Consider the following 14540-nt stretch of genomic DNA (forward strand, 5'->3'; position numbering starts at 1 on the left):
CGCTCTCCCACTCACCTAGAAAAGATTTTACAGCACGCAGTTTATTATGCGTTTTATTATTCCATTCGCGTTGCCACTTAGCTTGAATGCAACACTTCAAAGGAATGTGGTAGTCTTTGTATGGTATTTTTGCAGGTCTATTTGTCTCTAATTTGCAGAATTTGCAGCACTATCGGCCTTTTCATTACCTGGGATACCGACGTGGCTTGGGACCCAGCAGAAAATTATCTCAATGTGCTTGTACGAGGCAGCAATAACTTTATTTTGTAATTCTAAAACAGGTGGATGTCTAATGCATTTCAGTGATGTAAGTGCTCTTAATGAGCTCAAGGAATCTGTGTAAACAATTGAGTGGCGAAGCCTTTTTTTCGTTGCGTAATCAACAGCTAACAGCAGGCCATAGAGCTCAGCTGTCAATATGGTGGCTGCATTTTGGATTCTCTTGATCTGTTTCACAGATGGCCCTATCATAGCACAGCCAACCACAGAGTCTGTTTTAGTCCCATCTGTATACAGACCTACGTACTGTTCATATTGATTTTATAGCTGAAAGAATCCCTGCCTCATGACTTCATTTGGTGTATCTTTTTTGGAGTGTTTAGTCAGTGTAAGATCACAATTAATGGTATGGTAATCCCACGGGGCTATGGTGGTTAAGCATTGAACTACTGGAGGCCTGGGATCTAGTTCTACAGACGCAGCATAATTCATATTCCTAATTGCAAAAGGAGGAACAACGGTTGGTTTGTTTTTAAACGTTCTCTGGAACCTGATGTTTTCGAGGCTATCGCGGGTAGGGTGCTGAGGGACAGAGCGAACTCGAATAGAATACATAAACCCCAGAGCAAACCTCCTATTTTCAAGGGATGGCTCATTAGCTCCTGCATACAGACTAAGTACCGGGGAGGTGCGAAATGCTCCAGTAGCCAATCGTAGTCCCTGGTGGTGAATGGGGTCCAACATTTTTAGGACTGATGCTCGGGCAGAGCCGTACACAATGCTCCCATAATCAAGCCTGGAGCGAACAACCGCCCGGTATATGCGTAACATACATAGCCTATCGGAGCCCCATGATACATGTGATAGAACCTTAAGTATATTCAGCGATCTGAGACATTTAAGTTTTAAGTTCCTAATATGTGAAACAAAAGTCAATTTCGAATCAAATACGAGTCCCAGAAACTTATGTTCACTTTTTGTCACTATTGGTATTCCATACATTTGTAAACAAGGCTCTTGCAGAACTCCACGCCGGCGGAAAAACACACACAGGCAGTTCTTTCTGGCGAAAATTTAAAACCGTTTGTGTCAGCCCATTTTTGTAGCTTGTTAATTGCCAGTTGAACCCGACGTTCACATATTGAAGGGTTACAGGACGAGACAAAAATTTGAATATCGTTTACATATGTAGAATATTGCACAAAAGGAGGTATAGCACGGGCAATAGAATTCCTCTTTGCAATGAAAAGGGTTACGCTAAGGACACCTCCCTGGGGAACTCCATTTTTTTGAAAAAACTCCTTTGAAAGGGTTCTTCCCAATCTTACATAAAAAGTGCGACATTGCAAGTAACTTTGAATAGCACCTAGCATTCTACCTCGGACACCAAGACTAAAACAATCCTGCAAAATTCCAAAAGGCCAGGCCGTATCATATGCCTTCTCTAAATCAAAAAAGACAGAAATACAGTGTTGCTTATTTACAAATGCTTCCCGCACAGTGGTCTCAAATCGAACCAGGTGGTCAAGGGTGGATCGAAACAAACGGAAGCCGCACGGATATTTGTCTAGAAGGTTGCTTTTTTCTAGGTAATACATAAGTCTTTTGTTTATCATTCTCTCCAGTGTTTTTAAGAGACAACTCGTTAGTGCTATCGGTCAGTAACTGGAAGCCCATGAAGCATCCTTGCCTGGCTTAAGCAAAGGAATGACAGTGGCCACCTTCCAAGACGACGGGAAATGACCCTCCGACCAAACACGGTTGAATAAGTACAAAATGAGATCAAGCGTTGAGGGATGTAGGTGGCGTAGCATAGTGTAGTGAATACCATCAGGGCCAGGGGCAGTCTGCTTGGGACTATGCAGTACTGCCTCAAGTTCATGTAGTGTAAATGGTACATTATAAGGTTCTTGGTTGCCTCCTGAGGTATTTATATTTATTTTCTCAGCATGGAATTTGTGCCGAATGAAAGCTGGCGTATAATGATCAGAGCTTGAGAAACTCTAAATGCTCTCCTAGTAGATTAGCTTGCTCCTAAATACTTTCGGGGCAGATTCCATGTCTAGTCAAAAGAGGGATAGTTTATGCACGGTAGCAGCCATTGATCTTATGCACTCGGTCCCATACCTCTTTGCACAAAACACTGCTGTTTATGGAAGACGTGTATCCCTTGAAGCTATCTCGCTTAGACTTCCTGCGAATCGACCGAGCGCGAGATTTCATTATCCTAAAGGTGATGAGATTAGTTTGTGTAGGGTATCGGCGGAAAATTACCCAAGCTTTGTTCTGTTTCTTTTTTGCCATGCGGCAGTCGTTATTCCACCACGGTTTTGGTTTTTTGGGAAGATGTGTTGATGTCATGGGTATGGCCATGATTGATGCTTCTAAAATATGCTTGGTGATATGCTCAGTTATGCGATCAATGGAGAGCTCATGGAGAGATGTACACGCTAAAAAGGGATGCTTGTTTAAAAACTGACCAGTTTTCTTCGTCAAATTTCCAACGAGGTGTTTGCATTGGAAGTGCAACCGGTCGCCCAATGCGATTTAAAATTACGGGAAAATGGTCACTTCCAAATGGGTTAGGATTTACCCCCCATGAGAAGAGAGGGAACAATTTTGGGTCACAAAGCGAGAGGTCAATGGAGGTGAATGAGCGGGTTGGAGCACTAAAATATGTAGCCTGCGAGTTGTTGAGCAAGCCTAATCCCGCAGAAGAAATAAATCGTTCAATCATTGATCCTCGTGTATCACATCTTCCACTACCCCATATAGGGTTATGAGCATTAAAATCTCCAAGGATTAAAACTGGTTGTGGGAGTTGGTCATACAGACATTGAAGTTCTTCCCGAGTTAGGGGATGATTAGGAGGTATGTAAATGAAGCAAACTGTCATCAAGCGGTCAGACAAAACACGAACTGCCACAGCCTCCAATGTAGTATTAAGGGGTGCCTCAATACATGGAGCAGATCGCTGAACTATTATTGGTACCCCACCTGAGGTGTGGGCAGAATGGAGACGGTCTTTTCGAAAAACATGGAAGTGCCTTCAAAATCCAGAGTGGTTGTGATTCAAATGGGTTTCTTGAAGGCAAAAGATTAATGGGTGATGATGGTCTAACAAATAGCACACATCATCATAGTTATGTAGCAATCCTCGACAGTTCCGTTGGAGGAGGACTTCTTCCATCATATGTAAGGTGGTATTTTTCAGAGACTGTCTAGCTAAACTTTGTAGTCGATTTTAATTCGAGGTGCATTTTTCTTTTTGGACGTATCATTCGGCCTGCCTGTAATATCACCGGTGGCCGAGGGTAAGGACTCTTAACTAGAGTGGGGCCTGTCCTCCTGGGACTGGGGCCCGCTCTCGTCCATCGGTTCATCTGGAGCCGCTGCTGAAAGACCCTTAGGGTTCACCAGCCCAGGCGGCTGGCCAGGTATACGGGAGCCACCAGTGGCACGAGAGAGACCACGGACTTTAGGTGGCTGGGGTGCAGGGGGTGCACAAGGCACAGTCCCCCGTGGTTGGTTTTTAGTGGATCCCGACCGGCATCCACCTTTTGGTCCGAGGGCGGAGCTGCTAGGACCGCTCCTGCTGAGGTTAAGGGGGACAAGAAAGGATCACACAAACCGTCCAAGGACGTCTGTGTTCCCGTTGTAGCTGTTAGCCGTGCAGGTCCCCGGCGCACGGCATCAGCATAGGAGTCCAAAGATTGAAACGAGTAGCGTTTCTTGGCCTCTGGCTAGCTGACCTTTTCTTTTGTTTTGATGGTCAAGATCTCTTTCTCCTGCTTCCACAGAGGGCATGCACGCGAGTATGCTGGATGGGGTTCTTTACAGTTTGCACAACACAGTGAGCTCTCGCACACATCAGCTACATGATCCGTGCTCCCACATTTTGCGCATGTGTCTCTTCCACGGCAGCTGCGGGAGCCGTGCCCAAACCGCTGGCACCTAAAGCACCTTTGGGGGTTTGGGATTATGGCCGGACGCGACAGTTTATGTAGCCAGCCTTTACAGAAGCAGGGAGACAGTGACGCTCAAAGGTGACTATGAGATGTTTTGTGGGAGTTTCTGATCCATCTTTCCGGAACATGATCCTCTTTACGGCAACTACTCCAGAAGAGCGGAGGCCTTCAAGGGTCTCTTCTTCGCTGCCGTGCAGGAGGTCGTCCTCAGAAATGACCCCACGAATGGTGTTTAGGGTGCGGTGAGGAGACGCTGTGACTTTTACATTTCCAATGGTGTTCAAGGTGAGCAAAGCAATGCTTTGTTTCTTCGAGTTTACTTCCACAAGCAGGTCTTCGGGATACAGTTTTTTTGCATTATAATCGTCTCCAAAGCACGAGTCAAGGATCTTTGCAACAGCAAAAGGCGAGAGCTTGGACATTGGACGCTGATCATTTTCTGAATGAAGTACAAAGAACCTCGTAAACATGTCTGATTTAGACTCTTTAGCTATGACAAGAGGTTCGGGGCGCAGGCGCTTGCCAAGTCGCCACGAACCGGGTTTTGGTTTAGGAGGGGCAGCCATAAAAATGGCAAAAAACTTCGGCACCTATGGCGCACCACCCACCACGGAGTCCAACGTGGGGACAGGTAACACCTCATAACAGTACGGGCTTGTCTGAGAATGCTGCTCTGCCAGTGCTACCAAGACGCTATAACCAAGTGTGGTTTAGACGAGAGTATCTATTGCCGCTCAAGGTTAGCCCTTGCCGCCAAAGAAGGGAGAAAAAGAAGCAAGAGAAATGAGAAAGAAATGAAGGAAACAGGACAGTTAAAAGGGAAAGATCGGAGGGGATAGTAGAAGAAAAGGCGACTAGACTGAATCATCCTGGCCGGGCCTTACCAGGACTCCCGTCTACGAGAAGCAGGGGCCGAAGTGGTGTGTTGCCTCACCCGGGGGGCCCCGAAGGGTCCAAACCTACCCCGGAATCGGCTCAACCACCAGGTGCCCTTTTCCCCGGACACGGGAAAGCCACGCACAGCCAGACGTGGGCGGGCGAACCCGCATGGCTCGGGGTCCGTGGAGACGCCACTCTCCAAACACCTGCTTTCACAGGTGCCCCCTGCGGGGGAGTTCGTCTTAAGAACCGGCGGGGATCATCAATATGTTTTCGAGGTATCTTTTGTAAAATGGCGGTTAAGGGGGGCTTTCGGCGAGAAAAATGACTTCCAGTTCTGACAAAATATGTTAGCGTAATTTTGAGCCATCTTAGTTCCCATGGCGGTTCCGTTGGTATGTAGGAAGTGCCAATTCTTAAATTCAAAATGATTCTTCTCCAGCACCAGTTTCATCAGAATCGAAAGGACGTCCCCTTCGATGGTAGGTCTGGGATGAGCGTGTTCATGCGTCTAGAGGTTTTTTTTCGCGACACAAGGGAACAATCACAAGCGAGTAGACAAGCCTTGGTCACTGCCGCCATTCCGTCTCAGTGGGGTATATAGATATACAGGGAAGCCACAAAAAGAGTTACGAGAAAAGCGTTATCCGGAATGTCTAGTGGGGTATTGTGTGCAGGAAATGGCTGGTGTCCTTAACTAAAAACTATAGAGCCGCCCTTGGTCTGCAGATTAGAGAATTAAACTTTCCCTGGCAGTGAGTCGTTAGAGGCACTCATCCTCTGACCGAGAAAGGTTATATTCAGTCGGTGTTTGCATCTTCACAACGGAAATGATTTCGCGTGCCGTAATTTGAATGTCATGTCAAGTTTCTTTTTTTTTCATTTTTGTTGTACGAGCGTGGACAATCTCCCCCCAACCGTTTCTTCCTCCCTTGTTAACTTTTTTAGCTTTTAGTTTGCTGTCGTTGTTCAGCGCTCGCAAGCTTTAGCTCCCCATCCCCTCTACGTAAACTACTATCTGATTTAACAATGTTATTTCATCTCCTACTGCTCTTTACCCCGTCCAATTTCTTCTTATGGGTATATGAACATTCACGGGCTCTACACTGGTTACCTGATGAAGAGTGGCCCTTACTCGAAATGTCAAAATAAACTTCGTATTAGTAACTTCGACAGTACGCATCTTTGACATAAATATATATATATATATATATATTGTGAAGAAAGAAGGAGTGATGTTTGGATTAGAAGGATAGAAGAGAACAGCAGGGGCGAGATACGTTGAGAATAAAGCGTAATAACTGGTATATATAATATGCTAGTTGTTATACAATATATATATATATAATATTTACAGGGTGTTTTTTAAGCTTTAGAGATTTGTTTAAAAAAAGGCATGAAATACGTGGTTAGTGTAGGTAAGGTATGCGGCCAGGGAGACACTATGTAGGGGGCTAATCTTTGCAATAAGTCGGCTAATAATTAAAATTAATTAGCATTTTTTATTACGAAAAGATTCTGATTTTTCAAAATAGAAATTTACTGAGTATCACCGAAAACCACTAAATGAACTCTTTTTAGTACGACTTGAAGATCGTGGGAAACTCGCGTGCGCACCAAGGATACCACTTGTGAAGCAGACGGAAAGGTAATAGTGGCGGGACGCGATAATGATCTAATAAACCGCGTATTTATATACACTCTTGTGAACATTCGTTAGATGTTTTTATCGTTACCTTTTGGTTCTGGACAAGAGAATCAAAATGGTAACATTAACAGTTTTGAGTTCTTGCTCTGTTCGCAAAAAATTTCTTTTAAGGGGACTTTTCAGCATTTCTTTGCGTGAATGTATCTGTCTTTTCTTTGATAACATATTTTTTGCATATGTAGTATTTATAAATATAAACTAATTGTCCATTTTAGCTTTATTTTCTATATTTATATCTGCATGTCTTACATATTTATACTTTTGTCGATTACTTGTATGATAGAGCCCTTTCGTAACTTTCCGATTCTGTATTGAATTAATTTAACTTAAATTTTCCTTTCTTCACTTCTTATAGTAAAAGAATATTTCTTGTCTTCTTAGACATTTCGTGGTTGTATTTATTATGTCTCAATATCTTTTCCTCTGAAGCTTGTCAAGGTTTGTTGTAGATTGTGTCTTTGGTGAATGGTCTGAGTGCACACTGGCTTGGTCCGTAGGCCATCCAGTAGAGAAATCCTCGATCTGGGATGGCTGCATTTAGTGATTTTCTGCGCCAACGAAAACATATGCCATCCTTAACAAACACTTGCTAAGGACAGCTTGTTTCGATAAAACTTTGGCGTTAAAGATAAAATAAATATAAAACCATAATATAAAGGAGATTAAATATTCTCGCGTCCCAGTTTATATAATACAACTGCATCCTCCTTTTGCTGTGCTGCACTGACTTAGAATATATTTATATCCGTGAATACAATACTAATTCTCATTTCATACCTACCGAAAAATCCTCATAGTTTTTCACTATATAGATCAGGGAACTCTAATTTAACTGGAATTTTTCCTGAAAACTTGAAATGTATGATTGAGAAAAAAAGAATAACTTTTAAACATCTAAAATTCAAATAGAATCAAGAGAGAATTTCAGTTCCACACTCTACATAGTGAAAAGCTAGAGTGTTCCTTTCTCTGTAGGATTGGGCTTACAAAATATTTAAATTACAATTTATGATGTGGAGTACGTCTCTTTATATTATGAAAAATTAAAAATGTTTGGCACAGCTGCATTTCATTATACGTTTATATTTGAACCTGAAATGCATTAAAAAACTTAAACAAAATTCGTAAGACCCACAACTTAGTGCTTATATGAGTACCGATGGTAATGGTGATATTTATTGCTTTACAGTAAGTTATCAAGTTGCTGCTGGAAAGACAGACCAAGGCCAATTAAACCAAAATATCCTGCTGACTTTATCTTAGACAGACGTGTGGATATATGCAACGCATCCTATGGACCCTCCTACAGAGAGTGCCCAGCGGTAATGTGTATACTCTCGTTGCCTCTATAGCGTACAAATATTTAAGAATCGTTTTTTACTGCACCATTCATATGGTGTACGCATTTTTAAAAACTCACTTTAGAGTATTAAAATAATATATTTAGAGGTGCCTAAACACTTAATTCCCAGAAATCGGCTATTTTATCAGTATCATTCGAAGATATACCTAGTGTAGTCAAAATTGTGAAAAGCGTTGATAAGTTCTTATTAAATGGGACTCTCCTATAATTGTATATAGAGTGGTGGTACAAAATAACACCCTTGCTTCAAGAAATTCAGGAAAGATTCCGCTTCCTACATTGAAGCGGCGGCTTCCATCAAACCGCATGGAAACCTCCTTATTGCTGAGGTCGTCTATATTTAATAATAATAATAATAATAATAATAATAACAACATAACTTGACTTCCTGAGTTAAGCTTAAGTGGGAAGGGGGGAGCGCCAAAAGCAAACAAATTTACCTGACCAAGCCCAACCAGTGTTGTGCAGTGCTAAGCAGAAACAAAATACTACAGAACACACCAAAAAATCGAAGGAATTGACACAACACAACGCCACATAACTAAAAACGTCTTACACAACAATGTGAGTTCACAAATTCAAAAATATTGACAGATTGAAAAATACCAGTTCATTGAAGCGCTTACTAAGAAAAGGAAAAAAAGAAAGAAGGTAGATCATATGCGGCACACGTGACTCTAAACAGGATACGGATGGATGACAAGGGTAAACACACTTACACCTCTCAAACGCAAATAAATATTTTCTCCCCACAACATGTTTATGTGACAGCTTTAACACGACCTTGACCGAGTTTGTGCCCATTCTCACAGCCGACACTACGCCCTCCATAACACAGCCAATGCTACCCTCTCACGTGACCTCCATCGAGTTTGCACATGTTCGCAGAGCCAACGCTGCACGCCCTCCATTACACAGCCAATATTAGACAACAGACACTTCTCTAACAAAAGACTTGTCAAGTTAAAGTAAAAGCTCAATATTTTATACGCTGTTTCCTTATCCCACTCCTTACAAATCAAATCTGATGCGTTGCCATATCAAGTTCGACTGAAACTTCGCTAATAGAAATTTCTACAAAACAAAACCTAATCGTCTCGTTTAAAGTTCTTTTTTAACATTTTTTTTACTCAACACAAAAGTGTTCTCCCACGCCGACAAACAATAGTTGCACACTTCTGAGTGCATTATTCTCAACCGCCCATTAGTGCTCAATTACTCTTATTTAAACAACACTTTATTTTCGGGAAATATGAGAACCCACAGGGCCATTGCGTTTGTTGGAACCGGACGATGAGAAAGAAGAGAACTGGCGGGAGCTCATGTTTTTTGTATTTTTTTATTAGTCTAAAAAATGACCAGTAAAGAAAAACGTCGCACCGACCGATTTGTCTAGCGTAATTGCATTCGTATTACTTGGTTCTTCAACATATGGTGCCGAAACCCGCTAGTTTCCCGCATTGCAAGAGCCCAAGTTACAAGGCGCAGGGAATTTCAATCCTGCAGCAGCAACGGAATTCAGCAGTTCCTTGGCGGCAGCAGACCACTGGGAAAATAACAGTGATGGAACTTGGGCAGGCGACCATACGGCCTCGTAATTCCGCATAGTCAATGGAAAGGCTGAAGACTAGGCGGTCGGCTCGGCGGGCACGGAACACTAGGATAATGAACGACGCCAATCGAGTTCTACAGGATCCCGGCCCCGACCGAGCAAGAGTGCGTTCGATCAAAGACAGACTCACTACCAGCAATGCACAGCTCCGACCACTTAAAGGTGAGATAGAGCCGCTAATTCCAATCCAAGAACTGGAAAGTGAGTGCACCGCCACTGCAGAATTCCAAGACGAAGCCGTCATGGTGAGCGAGTTGGAGAGCAAGATTGAATCCCTACAATCGCAGAGAATAATAGCTTCGGCGGCGAGCACCGTAAAGCAAACCTGCATTCAAGACAACTCAGCGAGACGTCGGCCAAAGCTTCCGAAACTGGAGCTATCTACTTTCGATGGAGAGCTAAGCAACTGCCTCACATTCTGGGAGCAGTTTGGTGGAGCCATCGATACCAATGAAACTTTGACAACCACAGATATGTTCCACTACCTTCGTCGGCGTCTAACGTGAGATGATGCTGCTGCGATAGCCGGGCTACCAACAACGGAAATATGCTATGCCGAAGCGGTTACCATCTTGCAACAGAGGTTTGGAGACCAGAGGAGAATAGAGCGACAGCACTTGAATGCCCTCAGAAATCAACCGCACGTTGCTTCAGCTAATGACGTGAGAGGGTTGAGAAACCTGTATGACACCACACAACTCAACGTTCGGTGTCTAAACTCTTAGAATGTTCCCACGTTAAGTTTTTCAGCCATGCTCTGTGACATTCTTGTCAGGGTGTTACCTTACGAGGTTACAGTGAAGTATCACCGGCAAGTCAACAACACCGCTTTCACTAACGCAGCGGCTCAAGACCAAGGAGACGGATCGGCGGCTGGAACTTCAAGGTCAGCGGATACTCCGTCGGAGTCAGTGACTGAATTGAGTGGAATGCTTCGCTTCCTGCGCGCGGAAGTAGAAAGCCGAGAAAGAAGTAGCCTTGAGGATGCTCAAGGCAAACACGAGACAAAAATAAAGTCGTTTGCATCAGCATCAGCTCTTCATAACGCAACAAATGCCACACTTCCTCAGTGTTTTTTCTGCCATTCAAAGAAGCACACCACGCCATCTTGTGATTGCAGCAAACAGAGAGAGGAAAAATTAAGACTGTTATCATCAGACTCCAGATGTTTCCGATGCAGATGGAAAGGTCACCGAGCACGATATTGCAGAAGAAAACTCAGTTGGTTGAGAGGAGTCCTTGAAAAATGGAAGCCATTTGTAAAAAACAGGGTGGCAGAGATACGCGTCATGACATTCCCGGATCACTGGAGGCTCTGCCCCGGTCAAGACTATCCGGCGGATCTCTTGAGCAGAAGACTAGGCGTTCGGGAGCTTCGTACTAACTCTCCTTGGTGAAAAGGGCCCAGTTCGCAGTCAAGAACCTTCAGAATGGCCTGAATCTTAAGTGTGTTTGGTAGACACGCTTCAACTCAAAGTAAAAGAAGAGACACATGTGCTGTTGGAGAAATACCAAAAAGTTCCATCATTGTTCGACGCCGGAAGTTACGAGAATTACCAGAAGGTTCTGAGGATCACTGCCTGTGTCATTAGGTTTGCTAACAACGCTCTGAAGAGAAATGACAAAATACGAGGTGGATTAATTGTGGCAGAGTTAGAGAAAACAGAGCAGTATTGGATCAGGCAGAAACAAAACGAAAGGTTTCAGACGGATATTATGCTCCGCGAGAAAAATTCGACGGAGGTTAATGTAAGACTCGCAGAATATCATCCTTTCTTTGACGAAAACAGAATCCTGCGGGTCGGAGGACTACTGGAGAGGTTGACACTAAGTCTCGATGTGAAACATCCAGTCCTATTACCAAAGGACCATAACTTTGTCAAGCTAATTGTGATGCACGCTCATTGTAAGGTTATGCACGGGGGAGTAACAAGCACAATGTGTTACCTACGAGAGAATTACTGGATAACACGTGCTAGGCATCTGACCAAGAAGGTAATAAACCATTGCCTCGTATGTTCACGGTTGAATGCGAGGCCAATTGCTGTTGAGCAAGCTCCGCTGCCGACAGATCGAATCAAGAAGGCAAAGTCGTTCGAGGTAACCGGAGTCGACTTCGCGGGGCCGCTGTACGCAAAAAGAAACAACGGCAGCTTCAGTAAAGCGTACATCGTACTTTTCACATGCGCCTCCACTCGAGCAGTTCACCTCGTGCTCTCAACGGGACTTACTGCGGAAGCTTTCTTGCTTTCATTCCGGCATTTTATAGCAAGAAGAGGCATACCACTGAAAGTTCATTGTGGAGGCTGCTCCAAGGCGGGCCGGGTGGTGGGAGAGGCTCGTTCGATCTGTCAAGGGAAGCAGTCTATGCTTCGAAGCACTGACGACTGTCCTTGCAGAGGTGGAAGCAATGGTATACTCAAAACTACTGACATATCTCTGCTCGGAAGTAGGAGAGCCGTCAGTCATCACGCCAGCACATTTCTTAATGAGGCAAAGTTTGACAGTTCTACCAGAAAAAAGCTTGTCTAACGACCGCCCAGGATGCGTGACACAGAAGGTAACAGCTCCCAGTTTCAGTATTTAAAAATTATTATGTAACTGTTCTGGAAACGCTGGAGGTCTGAGTACCTTTGGAGTTACGGTCAGCTCATCGATGTCCCGTCACCAATACTTGCTCCCTGAGAGTGGACGACGTTGTCATAGTGGAAAATGACCAAGCATCTAAGCTGTTCTGGGAACTGGGGAAAATCGTAAAGACGTGCCCCGGAACTGACGGGATTGATCGAGCCTATCTCGTGAAACAGCAAAACGGTACGCTCACAAACAGACCCGCACAGAAAGTTTATTTGCTTGAACCTGACTCGGAAATTTGTCCAAGTCAACTTCAGACTCGGGAGGATGTTGCAACCGGACAATGAGGAAGAAGAGAAGCGGCGGGAGCTCATGCTTTTGTATTTTTTATTAGTCTGAAAAATCAACAGTAAAGGAAAAGGTCGCACCGACCGATTTGTCTAGCGTAATTCGATTCGTATTCCTTGATCGTCAACAGCATTGTCATGGAGAATAACAACCTGGCAGTTTACGGAGACTTCCCTGTATTTTTGAACAATCAGGAATTCCCCCTGAAATTGATGACAACCTAATTAACTTGTAGTATGTAGCAAACACCACTTTTACCCATATTTTATTCACATTCGCCATAACACTGTGCGAAAAACACTGAAAAACGGCATATCTGTATCGGTGTTGCGCGGAGTTGGCGCTTCGGAAGAGTGACAGCGGGAGAAGATTGACTTGGGAGCCGGTGTCTACCTTGAACTGTAGAGGCACCTTTTCAATCATTACCTTGATCAACCAGTCTTTCTCAGCGATTTTCCTGGACTCGCCGACCTGGAGTATCTCAAAGTTATCTTCTGACGGTATTTCTACTTCCTCCACACGCCGACTGCTTTGCTCATCTTGAGGCTTTGCGTCACAACATATCGCGAAATGGTGTTTCTTTCCGCACAAATTGCATTTCTTGCCGAAAGCTGGGCATCGGCGTGGTGCGTGAAATCGGTTGCACTTTCGACATCGCAGACGTGACGCACTTTTTTCACTCTTTTGCATGGCGTCTACTTGTTCTACTGGTGTCGGGTGCTGATCCATCCACATCCTCGCTTGTTGCGACGAATTCTCTGCAGCTTTGCAGATTCTCGTTGCTTTCTCAAGGGTCAGGTCATCCTCCCTCAGCAGACGTTCCCGCAGTTTGTGATCTCTGACGCCATCGACAATCTGATCTCTCACAAGAGAATCTGTCAGGTCGCCGAAATTACACGAGCGCACTTTGAGTTTAACGTCTCTCAAAAAGTTTTCAAATGACTGACCTTCCATCTGGATCGTCTTGCGGAAAACGTGGCGTTCGAATGTTTCGTTAGCTTTCGGTGCACAATAATCTTGAAACTTGTGAACTACCGCCTCGAAGCTTTCCCTTTGTTCTTCCGTGAGAGTGAATGTGTTGAAGACGTCGACAGCTTCAGGTCCCGCGACGTGCAGCAAGATAGCTATCTTCTGCCTGTCTGTTCGAACCTCTGGATCAGACCCGGTCGCTTCAAGGAAGAGCTCCACTCGTTGAAGGAATCGTTTCCAGTTGTCTGCGACGTTCCCTGAGAACGATAAACCTTCCGGTGGTTTCAGCATCTCCATATTGGACTTCAAGGTTCGCCCGGTCAGATATCAGTCGGGTTTCGGCACCATGTATTGATTGTGAGTCCACACATCTCGATACCAGAAGAGAACTGACTCTCGTGCTTTATGTCATGAGCCCGCGCCAGGCTCCGAGCTGCTGCTCGAGCGCCCGCGCTCTGTCTGTCCAGTTCCTTCCTCGTTTTTGTTTTCGTGCAACTAAAACTGTACGAATTCAAGGCTGCACACGTCCCTATGGTATTCGAATACCCCGCATTTTTCACCGGTTTTCGCACAACTTGATGACGGTTGCGGAAAGGCTCAGGATAAACGCGGTCTTTACTACAGTCTACAAGTTCAACAGGCTGACGAAATTTTCAGGGGGGCTCAGGGTTCTTTTCAAAATCATTAGGAAGCCCCCATAAAATGCCAGGTTGGTTTTGTCGTGAAAACAAAGAATTATTTAAATAAAAAATTACTCCAGCACAAGAGGGCTCTTCAGATTAATGCCTTGAACTCTGAAACTGCAAGACACACGAAAGGCTGCAGTAATTGTTTGCAGGTGTGGGAAGGCACCCTGAGTTTGAGTAAGATAGTAGAAAATTAGGATTGTCTCTGTAGGGC

The 14540-nt window shown here is 44.3% G+C and overlaps 1 protein-coding gene across 1 annotated transcript in view; it reads left to right on the plus strand.

Moving 5' to 3' along the window:
• Window positions 1–14540, plus strand: part of LOC115328071 — a gene marked incomplete at its 5' end in the record, with an annotated part of 91964 nt that overhangs the window by 42792 nt on the left and 34632 nt on the right. The window contains one exon of the mRNA XM_029989151.3: window positions 7964–8096. Within this exon, the coding sequence (XP_029845011.3) occupies window positions 7964–8096 (133 nt within the window). The remainder of the gene's footprint in view (window positions 1–7963; window positions 8097–14540) is intronic.

Source organism: Ixodes scapularis, unplaced genomic scaffold (genome assembly GCF_016920785.2).
Source record: "Ixodes scapularis isolate PalLabHiFi unplaced genomic scaffold, ASM1692078v2 PGA_scaffold2__306_contigs__length_199485367, whole genome shotgun sequence".
In the NCBI taxonomy this organism is placed as follows: domain Eukaryota; kingdom Metazoa; phylum Arthropoda; class Arachnida; order Ixodida; family Ixodidae; genus Ixodes; species Ixodes scapularis.